Source organism: Stomoxys calcitrans, chromosome 4, assembly GCF_963082655.1.
Source record: "Stomoxys calcitrans chromosome 4, idStoCalc2.1, whole genome shotgun sequence".
Taxonomy (NCBI): Eukaryota; Metazoa; Arthropoda; class Insecta; order Diptera; family Muscidae; genus Stomoxys; species Stomoxys calcitrans.
The window spans coordinates 160,802,561-160,826,405 of NC_081555.1; the positions used below are offsets into that span (position 1 = coordinate 160,802,561).

The 23,845-nt window shown below is 35.8% G+C and overlaps 1 protein-coding gene across 2 annotated transcripts in view; it reads right to left on the reverse strand.

Annotated features, from left to right (window-relative positions):
• LOC106085486 (CKLF-like MARVEL transmembrane domain-containing protein 4) overlaps positions 1–14,805 on the reverse strand; it is a 73,140-nt gene extending 58,335 nt beyond the window's left edge. The window contains exon 1 of one of the 2 annotated variants that reach the window (XM_059366759.1): positions 14,372–14,805. In XM_059366759.1, coding sequence (XP_059222742.1) covers positions 14,372–14,509 — 138 coding nt within the window. In that variant the 5' untranslated portion in view covers positions 14,510–14,805. The remainder of the gene's footprint in view (positions 1–14,371) is intronic. The other variant, XM_013249752.2, reaches the window with a different exon arrangement.
• Positions 14,806–23,845: the final 9,040 nt, after the last annotated feature.

A 23,845-nucleotide genomic window follows, 5' to 3' on the forward strand; every position in this document is an offset into this window, starting at 1 on the left:
ATGTGTCGACATTACTTTTGTTTGTAATAAATAAACGACAACAATGATTTATTATTATTTATGATATTTTAATAACAAAAAAATTCCTTATGTTAAACATCAGCAAAGGTTTCGAACATTAATTTATGCAAAACTAAACACTAATTGACAAACATTATAATTTATTTTGTGAAGATGGGAAAAAATTTGTGCGAATAGCAAATAAATTGAGTAGGTAGTACAAAAATAAAATAAATTAAATTAAATAAAATTAAATAAATTAAAATAAAATGAAACAAAAATAAAAATAAAATGAAATAAAATAGAATAAACAAAATGTTAATTAAGTATAAGAAAATAATAAAATATAACACGAAACAGTTCGGCCGGTCCGAATCTTATATACCCTTCACCATGGATCGCATTTGTCCAGTTCTTAGCACGGTATCTCTTTTTAGGCAAACAAAGAATAATGAATTAGGACAGTTATGCTATTGGAGCTATATCAAGTTATAGTCAGATTCGGACTCTGGATGAATTGAATGCCCAACATTGTAGAAGTCATTGTGTAATATTTCAGTCCATTCGGATAAGGATTGCGCCTTGTAGGGGCTAAAGAAGCAAAATCGGGAGATCGGTTTACATGGGAGCTGTATTAAGCTATAGATCTTTTCAGACGATATTGGACACATTTATTGAAGGTCATGAGAGAAGGCGTTGTACAAAATTTCTGCCAAATCGGATGAGATTTGCGCTCTCTAGAGACTCAAGATCCCAGATCGGTTTATATGGCAGATATACCAGGTTATGAACCGATGCAAAATTAAAGCCAAATCGGATAAGAATTACGCTTTTTAAAAGCTCAAGAACTCAAGACCCCACATTAGTTTATGTGGCAGCTATATCAGGTTATGAACTGCTTTGAACCCTACATAGCACAGTCGTTGCAAGTGATATGAAAACACCACATGCAACATTTCAGTCAAATCGGACGAGAATTGTGCCCTCTAAAGGCTCAAGAAATCAAGACCCAAGATGGGTTTATATGGCAGCTATATCAAAAAAAAAAAAAAAACATAGACCAATTTGGCCCATTTACAATCCCACCCGACCTACAATATTAAAAAGTATTTGTGCAAAATCTCAAGCACCTAGCTTTACTCCTTCAAAAGTTAGGTTGCTTTCGACAGACAGACAGGCGAACGGACATGGTTAGATCGACTTAAATTGTCATGACCATCAAGAGTATATATACTTTATGGGGTCTTAGACGCATATTTCGAGGTGTTACAAACAGAATGACGAAATTAGTATACACCCATCCTATGGGTAATAAATACGCCTTTTATGGGCTCATGACCCTAAATCGGGAGACCAATCTATATGAATACGACCGACGTAGCCAGATTTGGATTTTGATTTAATGAACGGAAATGAATATTTCTATGTCTTGCTAATGGAATGACAAAATGGATATACCCTTCCTTCGGTGGTGGCTATTTAAAAAAAGTTTTTGCCAACCACAAGTAATAAAGTCCATATCCCAAAAATTGTCAATTTCTCGATTCCATTACCAAATTCCTTAAAAAAAAAACATCTGGTACTATTCGCATATCAATGAGAGCTGTTCGATACTAGTTTTAGTTTAGGAACCTCCATTTAATACTCAAGCCCGAAGGTCGTGCCTTCAAACAAAACCTTATTGTAAAGAAGTTTTATAAAGCTTGCTTACAAAAATTGCTTGCTTGGCTTGCTTACAAATATCCGCGTAAATTTAATTTATTTCAGAAGGGTTTTAGTATTTTACCCCTTTTTATATGACATACCACCACTGTTGTACAAAGTAGAGGTGTGCACGTGAGTTGTCGTGTCACGCGTGAACCACGTGATTCGTGAGTGAGATCCTAATCCAAATACGTGATCGTGATTAAATTTAAATCTTCGTGCGTGAGCGTGAGTGAGTAAAATCATGTTCACGACACTACTCACGAGAAAATAACGATTCACGACACACGTGACAGTCACGACTCACGAGACACTCACGACTCACATAACGAAGAACAAAATTTTTTGCATGCTCTCAAATCATACGGTATTTTAACATACGAATCTGACCACATAAAAATTACAATATCAAATAACTGGTTATGCAGGGCTGATAAATGCGTGATTTGAGAACCATGAAAAAATTATTATTCGCTGGAAGGAAAATTATTTGTTTAACTGTGATTCGTGAGCTTTCGTGACTAGTGATTGCCTCGCGCGTAATGCGTGATTTTCTCGTGAACGCCTCGAGAGTCGTGATTGTCTTGTGAGTAGCGATTTTTTCGTGAGGAGTGCGTGAGCGTGTCGTGATTGTTCGAGAGTCGTGATTGCCTTGTGAGTAGCGATTTTTTCGTGAGGAGTGCGTGAGCGTGCTAAAGTAAAATTTTCGAAATGAAAATGTCGTGCGTGAGTAACATATTTTCTTGAGCGTGAGTGGAAAATCACTCACACATATCTAGTACAAGGTATTAGAACTTTTGCATTTGTTTGCAACGCTAAGAGGAAGAAGAACTAGACCCATTGAAAAGTATACCGATCGGCTTAGAATCACTTCCTGATTCCGTTTGTCTGTCCATGTATTCTTGTGATCAAGTTACAGGTCGCATTTGTTGTTCGATTGTCTTCAAATTTTGCACAAGTCACTTTTTTTGTTCCAAGAACGAACACTATTGTTTTTTATCGAATGAGATTTAGATATAGATCGCATCTATAAGTTTAATCCGATATGGTCCTTTAAGGCTGTAGAAGCCACAATTTTGTTCCGATCTTTACAAAATTTAGCGTGAGGTGATTTATTTGACGTCCGAATGCAAAATTTCATCAAATTTGGATCAGATTTAGATAAAGCTCCCATATATATCTTTCATTCTATATTCTTTATATGGCGCTTTAAGGCAGTAGAAGCCACAATTTTGTTCGGATTTCTACAAAATCTTGCGCGTGAGGTGTTTTATTTGACGTCCAAAAACGTTTGGAAAATTTCATAAAACTCGGTCCAGATTTGAATAAAGCTCCCATATAAAGGGTGATTTTTTTGAGGTTAGGATTTTCATGCATTAGTATTTGACAGATCACGTGGGATTTCAGACATGGTGTCAAAGAGAAAGATGCTCAGTATGCTTTGACATTTCATCATGAATAGACTTACTAACGAGCAACGCTTGCAAATCATTGAATTTTATTACCAAAAACAGTGTTCGGTTCGAAATGTGTTCATTCACCGTAACGTTGCGTCCAACAGCATCTTTGAAAAAATACGGTCCAATGATTCCACCAGCGTACAAACCACACCAAACAGTGCATTTTTCGGGATGCATGGGCAGTTCTTGAACGGCTTCTGGTTACTCTTCACTCGAAATGCGGCAATTTTGCTTATTTACGTAGCCATTCAACCAGAAATGAGCCTCATCGCTGAACAAAATTTGTCGATAAAAAAGCGGATTTTCTGCCAACTTTTCTAGGGCCCATTCACTGAAAATGATTTGCAAGCGTTGCTCGTTAGTAAGTCTATTCATGATGAAATGTCAAAGCATACTGAGCATCTTTCTCTTTGACACCATGTCTGAAATCCCACGTGATCTGTCAAATACTAATGCATGAAAATCCTAACCTCAAAAAAATCACCCTTTATATCTTTCATACAATGTGGCCCTGTAGTAACCTTAATTTAGGTCCCATCGTAAGAAAGTCCTACAAGGTTCTCTTCGACAGGTATGCTTAATTAAAGTCTGAATAGATTTGAACACAGGTGCTGTGTTTTTCTTAGTCGTCTAGTGCAATGGCAAATCAAAAGTTACTGCTTATCTTCGTCATCGATCGACATCATCAGTGCTGTCATAGTTATCGATGATTCAATTGTTTGCAGCATCCCCATCGATCACTTCATAAGATTATGAAGTTTTGTTGTGTCTCGCCCAATGCCGATTAATAAACGATACTTCCGTTTTTAACGCTTGTTCAAATGATGTTCTAACCTTTTATGGGAACCTGTTGAATGGCTATATCCATAGCATGTTTTTGCTTTTGCCATTTTATGTTTTATGGTGTTATTTATATGTTTTTTCTTCTTTTGAATAAAAGTGAAAACTTTATTGTCTGTGGTTGGTCAACAAATATGTTGGTGTTTTTTTTACAATCAGCTATGGTTAATTGAACTATTAACCTTAACTTAAATTTTAAAAAAGATCACAACTACTATGTGGTGCATGCTATGGAATTTTTGTTTTATTTTTTTAATTAAATTATGTTGAAATTTGTGTTTTTTTTGTGGGGGTGATCTAATTGATCATAGATTTGAATTGATGAATAGATTTAAGCGAAAAAGCTAATAGGTATACAAGCAAGGGCTCATAAATAAGCTTAATTTTTAAGTTTTAAAGATATTTGTTTGAAATTCTATTATAACAGAAAATTTCGTAGTTCACTAAAAATACCATATGGTTTTAATCATAAAAAAACTATTTCCACATGAAATGTTTCATTTGAATTTAAAACAAAACAAAATAACAGTTGTCAGTTTTCCCACATTTCTGAAAAATAAACAGAGCAAATTTTAGTTTTACATCACCCACTTCAAAAAAGCTTTGTGATGGGGTTAGTTCCAATACGAATATAAGCATGTATGTACATAAATACATATATGAGTAATAAACAATCCCTGCAAACATTTTTCATGATTTTAGAAGAGCGTTTGTCCCCGCGTTGAATTACACAATCTTATTGAAGATTTTTGACCAAATGTTCTTCTGTATGAGTCGCAAAACACTCTTCTAAGACTCATTGACACTATTGGACAATCCACTGCGTGTGCTGAAGTTTCATCAACCCTTCGCGATTATTGTGCCACCCATGCGTTATAATCGTCCGTATGAGTCGTTAAACACTATTCTCGTATATCATTGTGTGCGGAAGTTTAAGAACCCCTTCGCGACAATTCTCTTACAAACCATTGCAGTATAATTGTCCATTTGACTTGTGACCAGTGTTGCCACTCAAGAAAATTATTTTCTACCAGAGTTTGAGATAAATCCCACCAAAACCTCCCAAATGTTCTTCAAGTCAATATTGGGGTATACATTTTTATACCCACCAAGAAGTGGTCATTTGCCATTCCATTTGCAACACATCAAATTATACACATTCCAACAACCCTACAACGTATTTATACTAGATCACGGTTAAATTCATAGACGATCTAGACCTTTCCGTCTGTCTGTTTCTTGAACGATGGCCTATATCTTGATATAGCATCCTTTATACGTTTCTCCTGGTAAAAGTAATATTTTTCCCGATTTCAATGAACGACCGTGCCGAGTTTGGATAAAGCGATCTCACGATTTAAGGGTTTGTACCCAGAAATGTGCCATTTTCTCCTTAACAGTGAGTACGGACCAGACCAAATTTGTTTGTAGCTGCTTTATAGACCTGTTTTTCGATCAAGGCATTGAACGCACAAAGCGGCATACCCAGAACTGAACACAACAGGAACAGAAGAAGGAAGATGCCTTCTAGTTCATACCGTTGAACCATCCAGATTGCTTTAAAAAGCCCGATAACTTGCGAATGTTCACATCCGCTATATCAGACAGGTTCTAAAGAAATGAGAGCCTAATTTTGAACTCCTTCTGACTGCTAGTTCGGGACACACACACACAGAAGGTGTTCTATAGTCGTCACAGCTTCTGCAAAAGTCGTTGCTGGCAACCTTCAGTCTGTCAGCGTGTTTTCCGATTAGACAGTGACCTGTCATGACGGACACAATGACTGAGACGTCTGTTCTAGCCAATGACAGCAAAGCAGTAGACCTCTTCAAACCTAGATAAGGCCACATAGTTTTGGAATGCTCACAGCCGACCATCTACAGAATAACCACCTGTCATTCGTTGTCCTTCGCGCGCTAGAGGCATACCCACAGATTCTAGTACTCCTGGAATATGTAGAGTAGTTCCTAGTCTCTCAAGTTCATCCGCTTTACAATTCCCTAGGATATATCTGTGGCCCGGCACCCAGAACAGATGAATTTTGAACTGTTCTGCCATCTCGTTGAGAGATCTGCGAAAATCGAAGACGGTTTTTGTGTTCAGAAATACGTTCTCCAAGGATTTAATGGCTATCTGGCTGTCTAAGAAGATATTAATACCAATCGTCGTAATGACATTATATCTTAGTCATTCCACCACTTCCTTAATTGTAAGGATATCCGCTTGATACACACTGCAGTGGTCGGGTAACATTTTCGATATGGCCAGTTCTAGATATTCATGGTGCACCACAAAGCCCACCTGGTCGTCAAGTTTGAAACCATCCGTATAGTAGTCTATATAACTTCTATTACCAGGGATATCGTAGCTCCAATCAGTTCTATCAGGAATTGTGGTACAGTACTCTTTATCAAAAAGCGGATCAGGTAGGGTATAATCCACACTGCCTAGAACATCGGATATTGTATTAAGGATAACACAGTGTCCGTAGCCGCCATATGAGCAATGAGAAAGCTCCCTTAACCTCACGGCTGTGGTAGCTGCAATTTATCTAGCCACAATGTCCAGAGACATAAGATGTAGCCTTAAATTCAGTGCATCAGATGGTGTCGTACTTAGTGCGGCTGTGATGCACAAACAAGTCATCCTTTGGATCCGGTTATGTATTGAGCAGTACGTGGACTTTTGGTGCGTCGCCAACCAGACCACAATACCATATAGCATTATTGGTCTGACAACTGCAGTATATACCCAAAGCATGACACGCTGTCTAAACCCCCAACTTTTGCTCTTGCAGGTGTATAGGGCAAGTGTTGCCTTTCTTGCCCTTTCCAAAATGTTGGATTTTAAGTTCAATTTCCTGTCCAGCAACAGACAGTACACCTCCTTGAGGTGTTCCTCTGCTGACCCATATTTTTAAATACACAGACCCCAAGCCTGCGTTATGCATCTTTTAGTAAGTAAATTATTAAAAAAAAAACTTTCTTACGGTAGAGTTAATGCCTAGAAACTCCAACTCCTTCATGATTGACGTCGGTTTTCCATTGTTGAAAGCACCTTCAATGTGAAGAAATGCTACCATTGTATATTCCTTGACAACGAGAGAACCCTCTATGTAGCCGACTAGGCCGTGAAGGGCTGTTTCAGTGGATTCGCCTTTACTATATGAATGCTGCTGCCGCGACAGGCGATCTTTATGTTCTATCAACCTCTCAAGAGTCTTCAGCATAAAGGATATCCGACTAGTAGGACGAAAATCTTTGGCTTCGAGTGGTAGGATTTTCCTGCTATCGGAATGAAAATGACCTTCGTGACCCTCCATCCCACAGGTATATATGACATTCTGATACAAGCAGAGTATATCTCCCTAAGCCAGGGAACCAGAAATTTCCATAACACTAAACAGAAGTCACTCTTGGCTTATATGACGAGTTATATAATACAAAAATTTGCTTAAAGTTTTTTCGTAGTACGATGAACGACCAATCTTGATATAGATTTGTAGATCTTCCAAGCGATTAACGCACAACTGTTTTAGAACAGTATTTAACAAATATTCAGAAACAATTATTTGATAGTTGTTCAGGCGAGTAATGCGAACCTCTTCTAGAAGAGTATTTTATAAATCTTCCAAAAGACTCATTTGTTACTCGTTCACGCGATTCTAAGATCTTCCAAGACTCTTCTGGCGTACTCATTAGCAACTGATACGGAAGATTTGCGGAACACCCTTCCAGAAGATTTGCCTTGAGACACATCTCCACACGACGGGGGATCGTCTACAACTCTCAGACGAGCTCGTCAGCGATTATAACCTTCTTTCAGAAGATTCGCGGAAGATGGTTTGGCGATCGAAAATGTTTGCAGTGTTATATATTCAACAATAGATACATGTATATAAATACATATGTATATAGTAAAAGTATCCAATGAAGTAATAGACCAATAGTTTTGCCTAATAAACTTGGATATTGCCAATGATGGGTGCTTTCCATAAACATGGGCCTTTGAGCGATTTAAAAAAAAAAAACGCTTTTAATGTTTTTGTTATCTGCAATGCCAAATAACTTGCCATATTATAAGTATAATTTGAGAGCACAATGTCCGTCCAACACAGGTGTCAATGACACAGAGAGAGAGAGAGGAAAAGAAAATAGAAAAACAAATGAAATTCGTATTGAGAATCTCCAAATATTAAGTGAACGATGTCGACGCTCTAAAGCCCGGGAAAAATAAGTAACAATACTTATTTCAATAAAACGAGGCTCTTATGATGATGACCGCTATATAAAGGTGGGCATTCAGTTCGTTCGGCAATGGAATTTTTCCCAGAGAGTTATTTCACTAAGTGTAGAAATTCGGGGCTGTATACTCTCATCACTGGTTTTGATCTCAATAAAGCGCTGATTGCAACAAAAAGCTATTTGGCAACCCTATCATATGTTCCGCGGCGAATATTTAATATGGTAAATTAAACCCCGTTTACACTGCTCCTTAAATCCGGATTTAATGGCTCGATCATCTGTTTTCCCTGACGAGAGCCTGAAATCCGGATTTAAAGAGCAGTGTAAACGGGGTTTTATATAGGTTGTGTAGTTATATTGTCTCATATATTGAAAATATAATGAATGAAAATCCGACTTAAACTCGTTTTGGCTCAAGTTGAAAAACGTTCCGTGCAAGTTTTTAATGAAATACTTTACTTTTTTAAATATTTATACCCACCACCATAGAATGGGCGCAAATGAATGAAATGAAAATGTCCTCATTCTATTTGTAATATCTACCACCGTTTAAGTAAGGTGCAGTTGAACATTATTGTCTTGGCATTCGGTACACTGAAACCATCTCGTTGATATCTCGAACGTATTCGTACCAATAAGTATTAGAGGTCCCACAGTTCTTTGATTGTCATTCCAGAAACCTACGTAGCTTAGTAATAGAGGTAATTTTTGTAATTTTTTTTCAATTTTCCATGTTGGTGAACATACAAAATGTGACCACAATTATTATACCACGCCTCTTCTCTGAATTTTATATTTATTTAAATAAACACAAAGAAGACGAGATAAAACAAACTTAAAACACTCAATTTGTTTCTATTGAAAGTGTATGTTTTCAAAAAACAAGAAGGCAAATGCAAAAATATATATAAATCTAATTTTATCAAAAATAAAAAAAAACATCGCGATTTTGGCAGTGAGCTCATTCTAACGCAAAAGTTACAAAACACAAGAAAAGATAAAAATATCAAAAAGAACCCCGACAAGTTAACACATTTAAATGAAGAAATAAAAAACACTTGTCAATTGGCATGACATGACGATGAAAAACTTGGCCAAAAAAAAGTTCACATTTTGTGGCTAATAAAAAACTGATAATTAGTCAAAAAGCTACATAGGTAAGAGTACCATATTCCAAAAAATAAAAACGTGCTAAATTCGACTGGGCCAATTCTTGGGATGGTATATAATATGGAATCTGCTAAAAATGTTCATAAATTGATTCAGTTTATAACTGGATTAAGTTAGGTTAGGTTGAAAAGAAGTTGCGAATATTAATCCGCCCCATGGCTCTGTGGACATACACCTATGTCAATAATCGGCTTGTTGTGCGCTCTAATTATTGACGGCAGACCTCTGGCCTTCACGGCTAAATCGTCTGCTCTTTCATTCCCCCTAACTCCGCTATGGCCCGGTAGCCAGACAATGAGGTTCGTGCCACCTTCAGAATAGGCGTTAATCTTCTTCTTACACTCCAAAACTGTTCGTGACCTTACCGTCCTGCCTGTAATAGACCTGATGACCATTTTACTGTCCGCAAAGATGTATACACTCGACGTCCTCGCATTAACACCATACTACCTAACGCATTCTATGATCCATCCGTGTAGCATTAACTTCTAGATGGCAATTCCAAAGTTCCGTCATCCAACACTGTGTCACTCGTTGCCTCGATTATACCGCTATGGTGTGACCTACTCCTATCATATATCCCTTCTCCTATGGCCTTAATTATCATTGCCGCAGTGGCTGCCTCACACTTAATCTGCATATCTATGGGTCGGTTATCTAGAATAGTCCGCTGTGCCTCCCCGGTGGGCGTTCTCATCTCATGCCAAGACAATATGTTGTATTGGAGATGGAGAATGAACGGCCAGTACACGTAGTTCCCAATATCGTGCATCAAGACAAAGATGGTTAAAATTTACTGTACTTACTATTACTGTTTTTATATTCATTTTTTCATTCCGTTTGCAATACATCGAAATATCCATTTCCGACCCTATAAAGTATATATATTCTTGATCGTAGTAAGAATCTAAGACGATCTAGCCATGTCCTCCGCCTGTCTGCTCAAATCACGCTACAGTCTTTAAAAATAGAGATAATGAGCTGAAACTATGCGCAGATTCTTTTTTTGCCCATAAGCAGATAAAGTTCGAAGATGGGCTACATCGGGCCATATCTTGATATAGCCCCCATATGGACCGTTCCGCCGATTAAGGTCTTAAGCCCATAAAAGCTACATGTATTATCCGATTTTACTGAAATTTGGGACACTAAGTTGTGGTAGGCCAGTCTATTTAAATTTGGCCCACATCGGTCCAGATTTGGATGTAGCTATATAACGATCTCTTGATTTAAGGTCTTGGGCCCATAAAAGACTAATTTATTGTCCGATTTTGCCAAAATTGGAACAGTGAGTTGTGTTAGGCCCATTGACATTCCTCATCAGTTTGGCCCAGATCGGTCCAGATTTGGATATAGCTGTCATATAGACTGATCTCTCGATTTAAGGTTTTGGGCCCATAAAAGGCACATTTATTGCCCGATGTCGTCGAAATTTGGCACAGTGAGTTGTGGTAGGGCCTTCGACATCTTTTTTCAATTTGATCCAGATCTGTCCAGATTTGGATATAGCTGCCATATAGACCGATCTCTCGATTTAAAGTCTTGGCCCCATAAAAGGCTCATTTATAATCCGATTTCGCTGAAATTTGACACAGTGACTTAAGTTAGGTTTTACAATACCCGGACTTTTACTAAAGGTGGTTTACATGGTGGGTATCCAGAGTTAGGCCCGGTCAAACTTAACGCCTTTTTACTTGTTATACCCTACACTATTTCTGTGGTACACACTATTATAACTTAGTGCATTTGTTTGTAAGACCCAGAAAGAAGATAGCTAAGTATACGGATCGATGATAAGTATACGGATCTACTCAGAATCACTTTCTGATTCGATTAAGCTATGTCCGTCTGGCTGTCCATGTTAATTAGTGTACAACATACAGTTCACAATTTTCATCCGTTCATCCTCAAATTTGACACAAACATCATTTTCGCTCTAGAGACGAAGCCTATTGGAAGAAATCGGTTCAGATTTGGATATACCGTTCACCCGATTTGCACTAACATTGCAATAACATCGGCATTTATTAACCGATTCTTACGAAATTTTACATAAGAGATTCTCTAATAACTCTCGATAAAATATAGCTTAATAGCCCAATTCTCACTTCTAGGGCCTTTCAGAGCACATTTATCAACCGATCTTTTCAAAATTTTGCTTTTGTTTTTTTTTTTTGATCGAAAACGGTTCAAATTTGGATATAGCTTCCATATATATTTTCGCCCGATTTGGACTAATATTCCAATAATGAGGTTATTTGTAACCCGGTTCTCACGATATTTCGCACGAATGTTTCATTTATGACTCTTGAGATCACTGGTTAATTTTATAGAAATCGGTTCAAATTTAGATATAGCTCCCATAAATATGTATCGCCAGATTTTCGCCTCTAGAAAGCATTGCACAACGCTATCTTCTATGACTACACTCAGAAAAATGCAGATAATTACATAATACTTGTTAATCCATGATATTTATGCACAATTAGTTAGAAATTCCTATAGAGTGAGAAAATAAACGTTGTACGAATAAAACAAAAGGTTCTTAGTTCAATACTCGGCAGGGACAGAAGGTAAAATTTTATTTAATTTATAATTGCAATGTTTCATATTAAATTTGTATTCTTCACAAAATAGCTGAGCAATTGATAGCTTGGGGATAGGAGACAGATGGAAATAAATGGGTTAAGTAGTGTTCGAAAAAAATGATTTTTCCATTAATTTTATCTTTCATTTTCAATGCTCTTTAGTTCATATTTAACCTGTGGGAAGTTTAAAGTGGACTAATACTATGTATAAACAATTTCGTAGCCATAAAGAAATTGTTGAACTCGCAACGAGCATATTATTCTATAGCGCCATAGGAAGTTCAATATTTCCCAAATTGAGGTCATTTTATCTAGTGTACCACAATATTTACGGATTTTCCTCGGTATCGGTTCAGATTTGGATATAGCTCTCATATATATGTTGTTCCTATTGTAACTAATACTGCAATAATTTGGTTATTGTTGTAACCGAACCTCACGAAATTGGGCACCAAGGCTTTTTTGCTACCTTTCTGCTCACTAGTGAAATTCATTGAGATTTCTTCAGATTTAGATAAAGTTTGCACATGAATATTCACATATCAATCAATAGCAAATCACATATCAATGTCAGATTTGATTTTAAGATCAATGATAAGGGACCTCCTTTTTATAGCCAAGTCCGAAAGTTTCCTCCAAAATTTACTTCATTAGTTTTAACCAACCTTCCATCAATTGTATTGATTAATAATCTTTCCCGCAAACAAGTGTAGTCTACTCCAATTAAATTATATTCAACAGTTTAGTCCATATGAAACGAATGAAGGCCATTTTCTTTTCAGTCTGACTAAGCAATGATTCAAAATGTCATTCCCAACCCAACAGTTGTGTTAGTAATGAGAGTGGAAGCAGGACACCGCTGTGCAAGCAAAACAACTGTTGTTTTGTATGATATTAAATATGTATTGAAGGATAATTACTTAAAGTAGAGAACTTGACTGAAATCATGTGACCTTTATATGAAAAATAGAAACTTTTTAATGAAAAAAAAAAATTTAAATAATAATGAAAAACAAAATAATGAAAAATGTTTGTAAAAATTCATGTAGAGAGTATAAGGAAGTTAAGAGAAGCTAGGCTTTCGGAATTTTGCACAAATACTGCAGCAAAAATTTTAATATAATTTTAATTATTATTATTTTTGATGAAGGCTAAAGAAAGTCTTATGTATTATCCAATTGTTTAAAGTAAACATTCAAATTTAAAATTAAAGCAACAGCCGATTGACCTAAATATTATTTTCTTTGTCATTGACTTCTCCCCCATTTCACCAATCCCCATTCAATTACACAGCTTTGTTGTTATTTTTCATACGTCTTATTAATTAATTAATTGACTACGTACAATATCAGTGGAACCAATAAATCTTTACGCTTTAGAAACAACAATAACTACTATAGATTATTCTATTCAGACAGCGTTGAATTCTATCTAATCTTGAAAATTTAATTCAATGTAAATAAAATATTTCGAGAGTATTTGAAGTTTAAAGAGGTTCTTCCTTCATTTAAGGGGTAAAACCTCAAAGTTTTAAACCTTCACATGTATGGGCAGCAATGCATTCTTTCAACTTTCACATGAAAAAAAATTTACCATGTGATATCCTATCAAAAATTTTTTTTTTCCAAAAATACAATAGACTTAATGCCTTAAAGCTACCGGCAAGATAGGAATAAATCAACAAAATTACCTTCAATAGAGAATATACATACACGAGGGTGTATAAACTGATAGATGTGTTTTAATTATGATATGAATGAACTGTCATATCTTAAAAATACGAGAGGCGTAGGTAATAGGGGTGAACAAGTACTTTAGGGGTGATTTTTATAAGTTAAATTTGCTCAGTTTCTTAAACGTCATTTATGAAATTGAAAAGTGTTCGGCATATTCTGCCATTTCATCATGGAGAAACTCACAGTCGAGCAACGACTGCAAATCATTGAAATTTATTATCAAAATATGTGCTCAATTTTTTTCAAATACGGCCGTGTAAGAAACTTTACCCTCAACGACAGTGTTGCAAAATAAGGCTTTACGAATGGGCCATTTGAATCGAAACCACGGGCAAAATTTACATTTTTTTTGTTTTGAGAAAAACCATTTCTAGCCATAATTATCCAACAACATTTCTGGTAAGATAATTTCTTTTCGGCATCACTGGTACCTACGACTATTACACTATTTAAGTGTAAAGGTTCCATTACAAAGAACTGCTAAGGACTTTTAAACTACAACAAATACCTTTATGTATAAAGTCTTTTAAATCTACATACGTTCATATCCCACACACATATCACTGATTCCCGCCAATATTTTGTTTAAAATATATACGAGTGTTAACAAAAGTTTGTTTTTAACTTACAAATTGCACTAATTTTATAATGCCTGGAACAGTTTGGAAATATCCAATGTTAATCCTTAAAGCGCTTAAGCCGCCACCACTGGGAGCAGCGGTTTGTGTGGTTTGGGTGCGTTCAACGGTAATCACGGTTTCCACCATTTTGAATTAATAAACTTTAAAGATTTTTATTAAATTTTATAATTAATCGAAAGTAATTTCTTTATGAGATGCTTTCAATTTCGGAAGTTTCGAAGCACAAGGTCACTTATATTTTTTGAAACGAATTTCTTTTCTTTTGGTTGATTTTCTATTAATTCTTTTTTGCTATTTGGTTATATTATGGTACACCCTGTTTTTCCCGTTTTTGTTTTTCGTTCGTATTCCTACCGTAAGTTTTAACAAACACAACCGTTGTGTGCGACGCACGTTATATTACTGGCCCGACGTGCATAGCAATTTGTCCCGTCTCGCTTATTTGAACTAAACAAACATTCAACTGTACATATTGCTAGCCAGGCAGCGCACGCAATAAAATAAGTTAATAAAATATGGTCACTGCCGGCGCCGGTGCCGACGTCGACGTCGACATTGTCGTTGGGGCCTTTCATTGTGGTTGTACTCATTGTTTCTCAAATCTCTTGAAATTAAAATTACTGCCAACACCAAAACAACAGGTATTTTTGGGGGTTCTCTCTCTAGCTCTCTTCCCTCACTTAATTTCCCAGTAGGAAAAGGTAATCAATGGTATATGAAAGGTAATCGGTGGCCTATATAGCTTATTGATTCCAGAATACGTTATTCTTGTGATCATGCGATCCATGGTGGAGAAATATATAAGATTCTGCCCGGCCGAACTCAGTTCGCTTTTATTTGTTATACCTATGTTCGAAGAAAGCATTATAAAATACACATTTAAACAATGTGTTTGGAATGAATTTTATTATTAGTGTTTTTTTAACAAGTTATTATTTTCACAATTTTATAAAAAGTCAAATTATTTATCCTCTGCAACATATTAAATAATTTATTTATAAATACTTTTATTATTAAATATAATGTTGCAAACTGCAAATTTTACCCATGAGCATTCCACTAAGGAACAGGGGCAAACTTCTCACATATCAATGGCTGCAGTCCGATTCAAGTTTTAAGCTAAATGATAAGTGGCCTCCTTTTTATAGCCGAGTCCAGTTTTATATAGGCGGACAAGCTAACTTCTGGGCTACGATGGCCTTCATATCTTGCTAGGGATTTTCCATATAATGTTAGGGATTTTAAATGTCATTTTGACTTTGGAAAAGTTTAGGAAGCAAGAAATTATTCGGGACATCGATCTATATGGCAATTATATACAAGTATGGTTCGATTAAGAATGTATTTGGCATATTAGTGAGGCTCTAATACAACTCACTGGTAGAATTTTCAACAAAATCAGGTCATAGACACGTCTTTCATTAGTCAATGAGCAAGTAAACGCGTGCTAAGTTCGGCCGGGCCGAATCTTGGGTACCCACCACCATGGATTCTGCTAAAATATGGTAGATATATCAGGTTATATACCGTTTTGGACCGAGGCTTGTAAGGACCCAAGAAGTCCAATCGGGAAATCGGTTTTTATGGGAGCTATATCAGGTTATATACCGATTTCGACCGTACTTGGCACAGTTGTTAGAAGTCAAAACAAAACACTATATGCAAAATACCAGCCAAATCGGACAAAAAACGCGGCTTGTAATGGCTCAAGAAGTCAAATCGGTAGATCGGTTTGTATGGGAGCTATATTAGGTTATAGACCGATTTCGATCGTACTTGGCACAGTTGTTGGAAGCCATAACAGAACACTATGTGCAAAATTTTAGCCAAATCGAACAAAAATTGTGACCTCAAGAAGTCATATCGGTCTTATGTGGGAGCTGTATCTAAATCTGAACCGCTATGGCAATCCCCAAACGACCTACATCCAGCTTTACGCGTTTGACCGCTCTCGTGATTTCGACAGACTGATGGACGGACATGGTGAGATCAGCTCAGAATGTCGAGACGATCAAGAATATACTTTATCGGGTCTTAAATCAATATTTCGAGGTGTTGCAAACGGAATAACTAGATTAGTATACCCCCATCCTATGGTGGTGGGTATAAACAAAGCCAAAAATTATCTGATTTAGACCATGTACATATATATAAATTTTTATATAAAATATTAAATTTTTAATAATTGCCTTACTAAGAAATGTTTTTTTTTCATTCTAAAATTTTTTGACGCGACAAGACCGGAAAATGATATTCCAAAATGAAAAAGAATCGTCACTCACAGAAACATAACATTCAAACCTCATTCCATATGGTATTACACTCGTTAATTAATGTGTAGTTTTGGTCAAATGAAATTAACCCATTTATTGTTTAAAATATCTTATAAGATGTCAATCCTATAACGAATTATATTATGTATTCCAAATGTAACACATTCGTAATTTTCCCACTGGGTTACTTCGGCTTACTCTCATTGGCTTTGGTTCTCTGTTGTTAGACTATTTTGTTGTTGTTGTTGTTGTTGTTGATGATGATGATGAAAGATCATATCCAGATAACTATAAGCTTTTTGTTGTCGAGTTTGTATCTGTGTATTACTATACATGTTAGCTTTTTACTGGCATGGCACAGTAAGTTGAAACCCAGCTAATGTATCTTTTTAAAAGCTTTTTATACACACCATCATAGGATGGGGGTATAATAATCTAGTTATTCCGTTTTCTAACATTTCGAAGTATTGATGTGCGACCCATAAAGTACATATGCAGTTTCGTGCAAAACAAAAGTAACAAATTAACTTATTATTGTCAAATGTGTACTTAACTTATAGTAAATTTCTAGAGGACTTCTGCACCTATGGGACATTGCAAATCTATAAAATTTTTTCCACTTTGTACCAGTATTGGCCTTCAGATATAAAAATAAATGTAAATTGTCAAAAATTGAGCTTTTTTTTGAAAACAAAAATAGTGCAACTAATATGAACTATCAATAAGTTGCTTAAGTTTTGCGCACGTGAAAATGCACCATTTTTGAACGAAACCTCATTTATATAAAAAAGGGGTCTTAAACCCCGATTTTTTATATAGATTTTAAAGCTTATAGATAAATAATAAATATTGCTCAGGAACTTTTCACTAGCGAACAGGGGCAAACTTCTCACATATCAATGAGTGCAGTCCGATTCAAGTTTAAGCTCAATGATAAGGGGGCCCCTTTTTATAGCCGAGTCCGAATAGCGTGCCGCAGTGCGACACCTCTTTGGAGAGAAGTTTTTTCATGGCATAGTACCTCAGGAATGTCGCCAGCATTAGGAGGGGAAAACCACCACTGAAAAAAATTTTTTTTGATGTTCCCGCCAGGATTCGAAAGCAAGCGATCAGCGTCATAGACGGACACGCCAACCTCTGCGCTACGGTGGCCTCCTTAAAGCTTACAGTACGCTAAGTAAAGTGACTATAAAACTTTGTATGTACATAACGCAGTAGTCAAATTTCAGAAATATTTTCGTCAATATGAAAAAGCGTTGCTTTTGCTTTGCACGACACTGTTTATGTTCTAGGTCGTCTTGACATTTTAAGTCGATCTAGCCATGTGCGTCCTTCCATCTGTTGAAATCACCATAGGGGTCGAACGAATGAAGGTAACCGCTTAAAAGTGTGTAAAGACACTTGTTAAGTGTCGGACAAGTCGAGCTCCAAGAAAACCATAGATTTTCCGAATTGGATGCAATTTTTCATGGAGTGTTTTTTATAACTTCTAACATCAGTGTTGAGTATCCAAATCGGTTTATAACCTGGTATACCTCCCATATAAACCGATCTGCTGATTTACTTCTGAAGATAAGGAAATCGCAATTGTTATTCGATCTGGGTGTAATATCGCACATAGTGAAGTGAAAATTGAAAAGGTCACCGTTGAAGGATGAAAATTGCGCCCTATAGAATTCCGCCATAGATTTATATGAGAGCTACATATATCAAGTAATGGACCGATTAAAATCATACTTAGCGTGGATCTTGGAAGTCGATATAATACTCTAGGTGCAAAATTTTCGGTAAATGGAATAAAAATTAACCCAACTAGATGCTTAAGAAGTCAAATAAGAGGATCGATTTATATAGGATCATACCTGGGACTGTTTTACGAAGTCATAATAAAACGCCACTAGCAAAATTTCAGATTTCAATTCCAGAAATCAAATCAAATTTTAGATCAATTTTTCCAAGATTTACAAACGGAATGACGAAATTAGTATTCTTCCATGCTACGGAAGTATACTAATTTCGTGCGCTGGAGCACCTGAATTAGCTCGTACGCCTTTTTGCACCATATTTCTTATAACTTGAACATCGTATTGCCTTTATTGAGCTTCTCCGTACTTGGCTAAACTAGAGCTGGCAAAATATCGATGGCACTATCGACATTTTATTTTTTATCTGAATATCGATTGATATTTTTCTTATCGATACTATCGGCAAAGTTCAATTTTTTGCAAAATTGGCGAATAGGCGATCCGACAATGAGTGTAGCTTTTGAGGAACATTACGCCTTAGATGGCGCAATTTTCATCCGGACAGGCAAACATTTCTGTTATAACTTCTAACTGACTTTATTAAATTTTGGTTTTATTCTGTCTATGCATTGATATTGCTTCTATATAAATCGATCTCTTGGTTTCTATGTCTCATTTTAGTTTGAAATATATGTTATGGGAAATTAACGATAGTTTCGATACTATCGACATTTATTATAAAAAAATATCGAATGTTGCAATAATCGATAGTTTGCTAAATCCAGGGTGGTCCCCAGAACCTTGCCCCGAAAAAATTTATGGGATGATTATGGATTGCAACTCAACTGCAGCTCCGTTGCCAGGAGATAAAACCTTGATATAAAAATTAGTATAACGTTGGAAATTGTTGATAAGTGCAGTCAATATCAGTGTTTTGGAAATTCAGCTACTAAGTAAAATTTAAACAAGTTATAGTCCAATTCGGACCATAAATGAATTGAATGCTGAACAATGTAGTAGACATTGTGTAATATTTCACTTTATTCGGATAAGATTTGGGCCTTGTAGGGGTTCACCAGGTGCAAAATTTTAAATTTGGACGAGAATTGCGCCCTATAGAGGCTTAAGAAGTCATGACCCAAGATCGGTTTATATGGCAGCTATATCAAAACAAGGACCTATTTGGCCCATTTACAACCTACACTAATAAGAAGTATTTGTGCAAAATTTCAAGCGCCTAGCATTACTCCTTCGACAGTTAGCGTGCTTTCGACAGACACACTGGCGGACGGACGGACATGGCTAGTTTGACTTAAAATGACATCACGATCAAGAATACATATATGTATGTACTTTATGAGCATATTTCGAGGTGTTACAAACAGAATGACGAAATTAATATACCCCCATCCTGGTGAAGGGTATAAAAATCGTTGCGAAATTTCAAGCGGATACCTTCATTCGTACAAACGCTATCGTGCTTTCAATAAACGCCAAAAAAATAACATAGCATGCAAAAGAGAACGGGGATAGCCACCAAAAGTCGGGGTAATCCCGACCATCTGGCAACCACACATGCAACATAGTTGTCATAACACTAATCGAATTACAGTACCAATATAAACCGCTCAGAACAGAAGTGATTGCTGGATCGTTGCTATAAAAACAGCAATTTGACGCTGCCGATGACATTCGAAATAGAGGTGGGTACATAGTCATGATTTTCTCTGGATTCGTATAATTTCTCGTAAGTCGTAAAACTTTGTCTTATGAGTGTGTATGAATATGAGTCGACATAAGAAAGGCATGCATGAGCATGCGCAAATTTTATTTTTCGTGAGCGAGCGTGATTGAGAAATAATCCAAGTGCACATCTCTGGGAGGCCACCGTAGCATAGAGGTTAGCGTGTCCGCCTATGACGCTGAACGCCTGGGTTCGAATCCTGGAGAGACCATCAGAAAAAAATCTTCAGCCGTGGTTTTCCCCTCCTAATGCTGGCGACATTTGAAAGGTACTGTACCACTTGGTATGGCAGCCATGTGTGAGAAGTTTGCCGCTGTTCCTTAGTGGGCAAAATTTGCATTTGCACATCTCTAGTTCAAAACTTCGTCTAGGCATTTTGTGATTATTGTTCATCTCGGAGACCATGATTGTGACAAATAGCTCTCCTTCAATCAAATTACCGCTCTGAATTTTCTTAAATAAAATCGACTATAGACTATAAATAATTTTTTAGTTCTTTTTATTTAGTTTTTTTCTTTACACTCAATTTGTAAATTTTTTTTATGAAACGAGCATAATTTTTTTTTTCAATTTTTGGGAAAATAATTAAAGAATATCCCAAAAAGAATTTGAAATGTTCCTCAATTCATTTTCTAACGAAAATCGAAAAGTTTTTATTTTCGAAATTGCTTATAGGTGTTGGTTTTAAGTTAATATTAATAAATTGCTTAATTATATTATTATTTATATAAATATATATTTTGTTTTTTTTTTTTTTGTCGTTTTATTTCTCCTTCTTTCAGTTAGGTTTGCAATATCCATAAACATTTTACAATAATTGTTTTCTTTTTTTTGTTCTTATAGTTGTTTTAATAGTTTTTTTTTTGTTTTTCATTTCGTTTTGCGGCGTTTTTGTATAAGAACACAAAAAAATTATTTATATTACTAAGCTTAAAAAATAGTTAAGCAAAACGATTTTGTTTTATATTTATTTAGTTAAAAAAAATAAACATTGAATAAATTAAGATAGTTTATAATATGTATAATAAATTTTACATTTAATGCAAAGAAGAGGAGCATCAGCAGTGGAAGTGGAAGAGGTTAATGAGATTGGTTTTTGCAAAACATTCCATATACCCTTTTACAAAAAAAAATATACACAAACACACATTTTAAACGTTAATGAGTAAGGCCTTAAAATTTTGGTTTTTGCTGGCTTTGTGCAGCTTAAATAGCAAATAAAAAAAAATTATGTTTTTTTTCTTTTGAGAATAAAAATGTTGCGTTTTAGATGAGGCATCGCAAGCCGCCTCTTGAAATTGGAAACAAAGAAGTTTTACTTTTAAGGGAAATGCTAGCTTTAAATTTAATAATCTGCAGCACTATTACTAAACTCCATTGACAAAGTAAAGCTTATAAGGGCTTAAAACTATGGAAAAACCATATTAAAAGCCTTTTCCTGTTTAAGTTAAAATTTTTTAAATTAGACGAGCTTAGTACTAGGCTTCAGTATATAAAAAATTCTTGTTAAAAATGTGTTTTTATTTTAGATTGGTTTGTTTTGTTTTATTGGTTTATTTTACAGTTTTGTGGAGTGTCTTTTTTGGGATTTGATATTTTTTATTTTTAAAAGTTACAGTTAAGAATGCACAGCATAAAAAAACATTTATAATTATGGAAATAATTCTAAAGTTTTTTTTAATTGGTGTCTTTCTCAGTATAAGTGCAGTGATGTGATTTTGGAGTATATTCTATGTCATTGCCCGGCTTTCGCGCCTAATAAATACCGGCACTTGGGTGAGGACACAATACCCGACTTGTACGAACTTAGGGGAGTGTTATGGAAAACAATAAGGGATTTTGTTTGTAGCACAGACTTCCTGACTTAGATTTTTATACTCTACACCACCACTGTGGTACAGGGCATTATAAGTTTGTGCATTTATTTGCAACGCTAAGAAGGAGAAGAGCTAGACCCATTGATAAGTATACCAATCGACTCAGAATCACTTTCTGATTCGATTTAGCCATGTCTGTCTTTGAGTCCATGTACTCTTGTATTCAAAGTGCCGGTCATATTTGTTGTCCAATCATCACGAAATTCCAAGGACGGACGCTATTGATTTTGGCAAAAATCGGTTCAGATTTAGATATAGCCCCCATATATAAGTATCGCCCGATTTGCACTTAAATCGTCGTAGTAACTACAATTTTCAACCGATCTGCACAAAATTTGGTACGGACAGCTTTGTTACTGTTTGAGAGAATTCATCAAAATCGGTTCAAATTTGGATGTAGCACCCATACATATTTATCGTCGGATTTGCACTTAAATGACCTTATGATGACCTTAAATGAAAATTTGGCATGGATTGTTTTGTTACTGATCTAAACATATCTGCAAAATTTCATTAAAATCGTTTCAGATTCAGATATATCTCCCATATATATGTATCGCCCGATTTGCTAAGTCGTAGTAGATACTGTTTGCGAGATTTCATCAAAATCGTTTCTAATTTGGATGTAGCACCCATACATATTTATCGCCGGATTTGCACTTATATGGCCGTAGTAACAACAATTTTCAAACGATGTGTTTGAAAGTCGTTTCAGATTTAGATATGGCTCTCATACAAATATATATTTTTATATATTGCCCGAATTTGTAATTATAGGGTATTATATAGTCGGCTCCGCCCGAATTTTGCCTTTCCTTACTGGTCTTTTTCGATTTTGCTATTTACGGTCTTATTCACAAAACTTTATGATGCCTTAAAATAGGTTTATTTGATCGTTCTATAAAGGAAATATGTCAAATAAACCTATTTGAAATCTACATTAAGTTTTGTGAATAAGGCCGTTAGTATTTAAAGCGCCTAACGAGCGCCGATCACTGGCTTAGTTGTATGCCTATAGTGACATGGGCGTATTAATATACCAGCTCAACCTTTTCAACCTAACCTAAGCTATTGTAAGTGCATTGTATATCAGCGTAATCAACACACCTTTGGAAAATAGAAAAAATGGTCTTTGTTCTTAGGCTGGGTAAATCCGGACAAGGACTAGGGATAGTCATATAGATCAATAATCGCTCTGCCATTCGCAAAAACACATGAGGCGCTACTGCTGTCTGACATGAGTTCATCCCTTATTCCAACCGACCATCAACACGAATCCCTTTAGATGCAACAACAGTATTTACCGCAGTCATCACACAGTTTGAATGAGAAAAGATCCTGCAAACGAGCTATTCTTGCCCTTGATCTATCAAAGACCTTTTATACCGAACACACCAGTCTCTTCAAAAACATCATTGATCAATGGACATAGATACAAGCCTGGAAGCGGTGTGCAAGCTACCCAATTCATTGTGTTTCAATTTCCTTTATTTTGTAAACCGTCTACAGTTCCCAATTATGATTTTTTTAAGGGTTTATCTTTTTTGATTTGTTTATTTAAATTATAATTGATATTCGGGATAGCATAACTTAGAATTTTCCGACAATCCATTTGGACTCCAATCTATTGCATGTCCATGTGACATTGCTGGTTATATGTAGAAATCAAAGCTCCATAGATTTAAAGGTGTGCTCTCTACGATCTTGTTTATCTTTTATCCACCAAGATCCCTCTGCCTTACTGACGTGTAAATAATATGCTAAGCGGATGACTGCTCTATACTGGCACGGCACGGTTAGCTATGGAACTTTGAGCTCCCAAC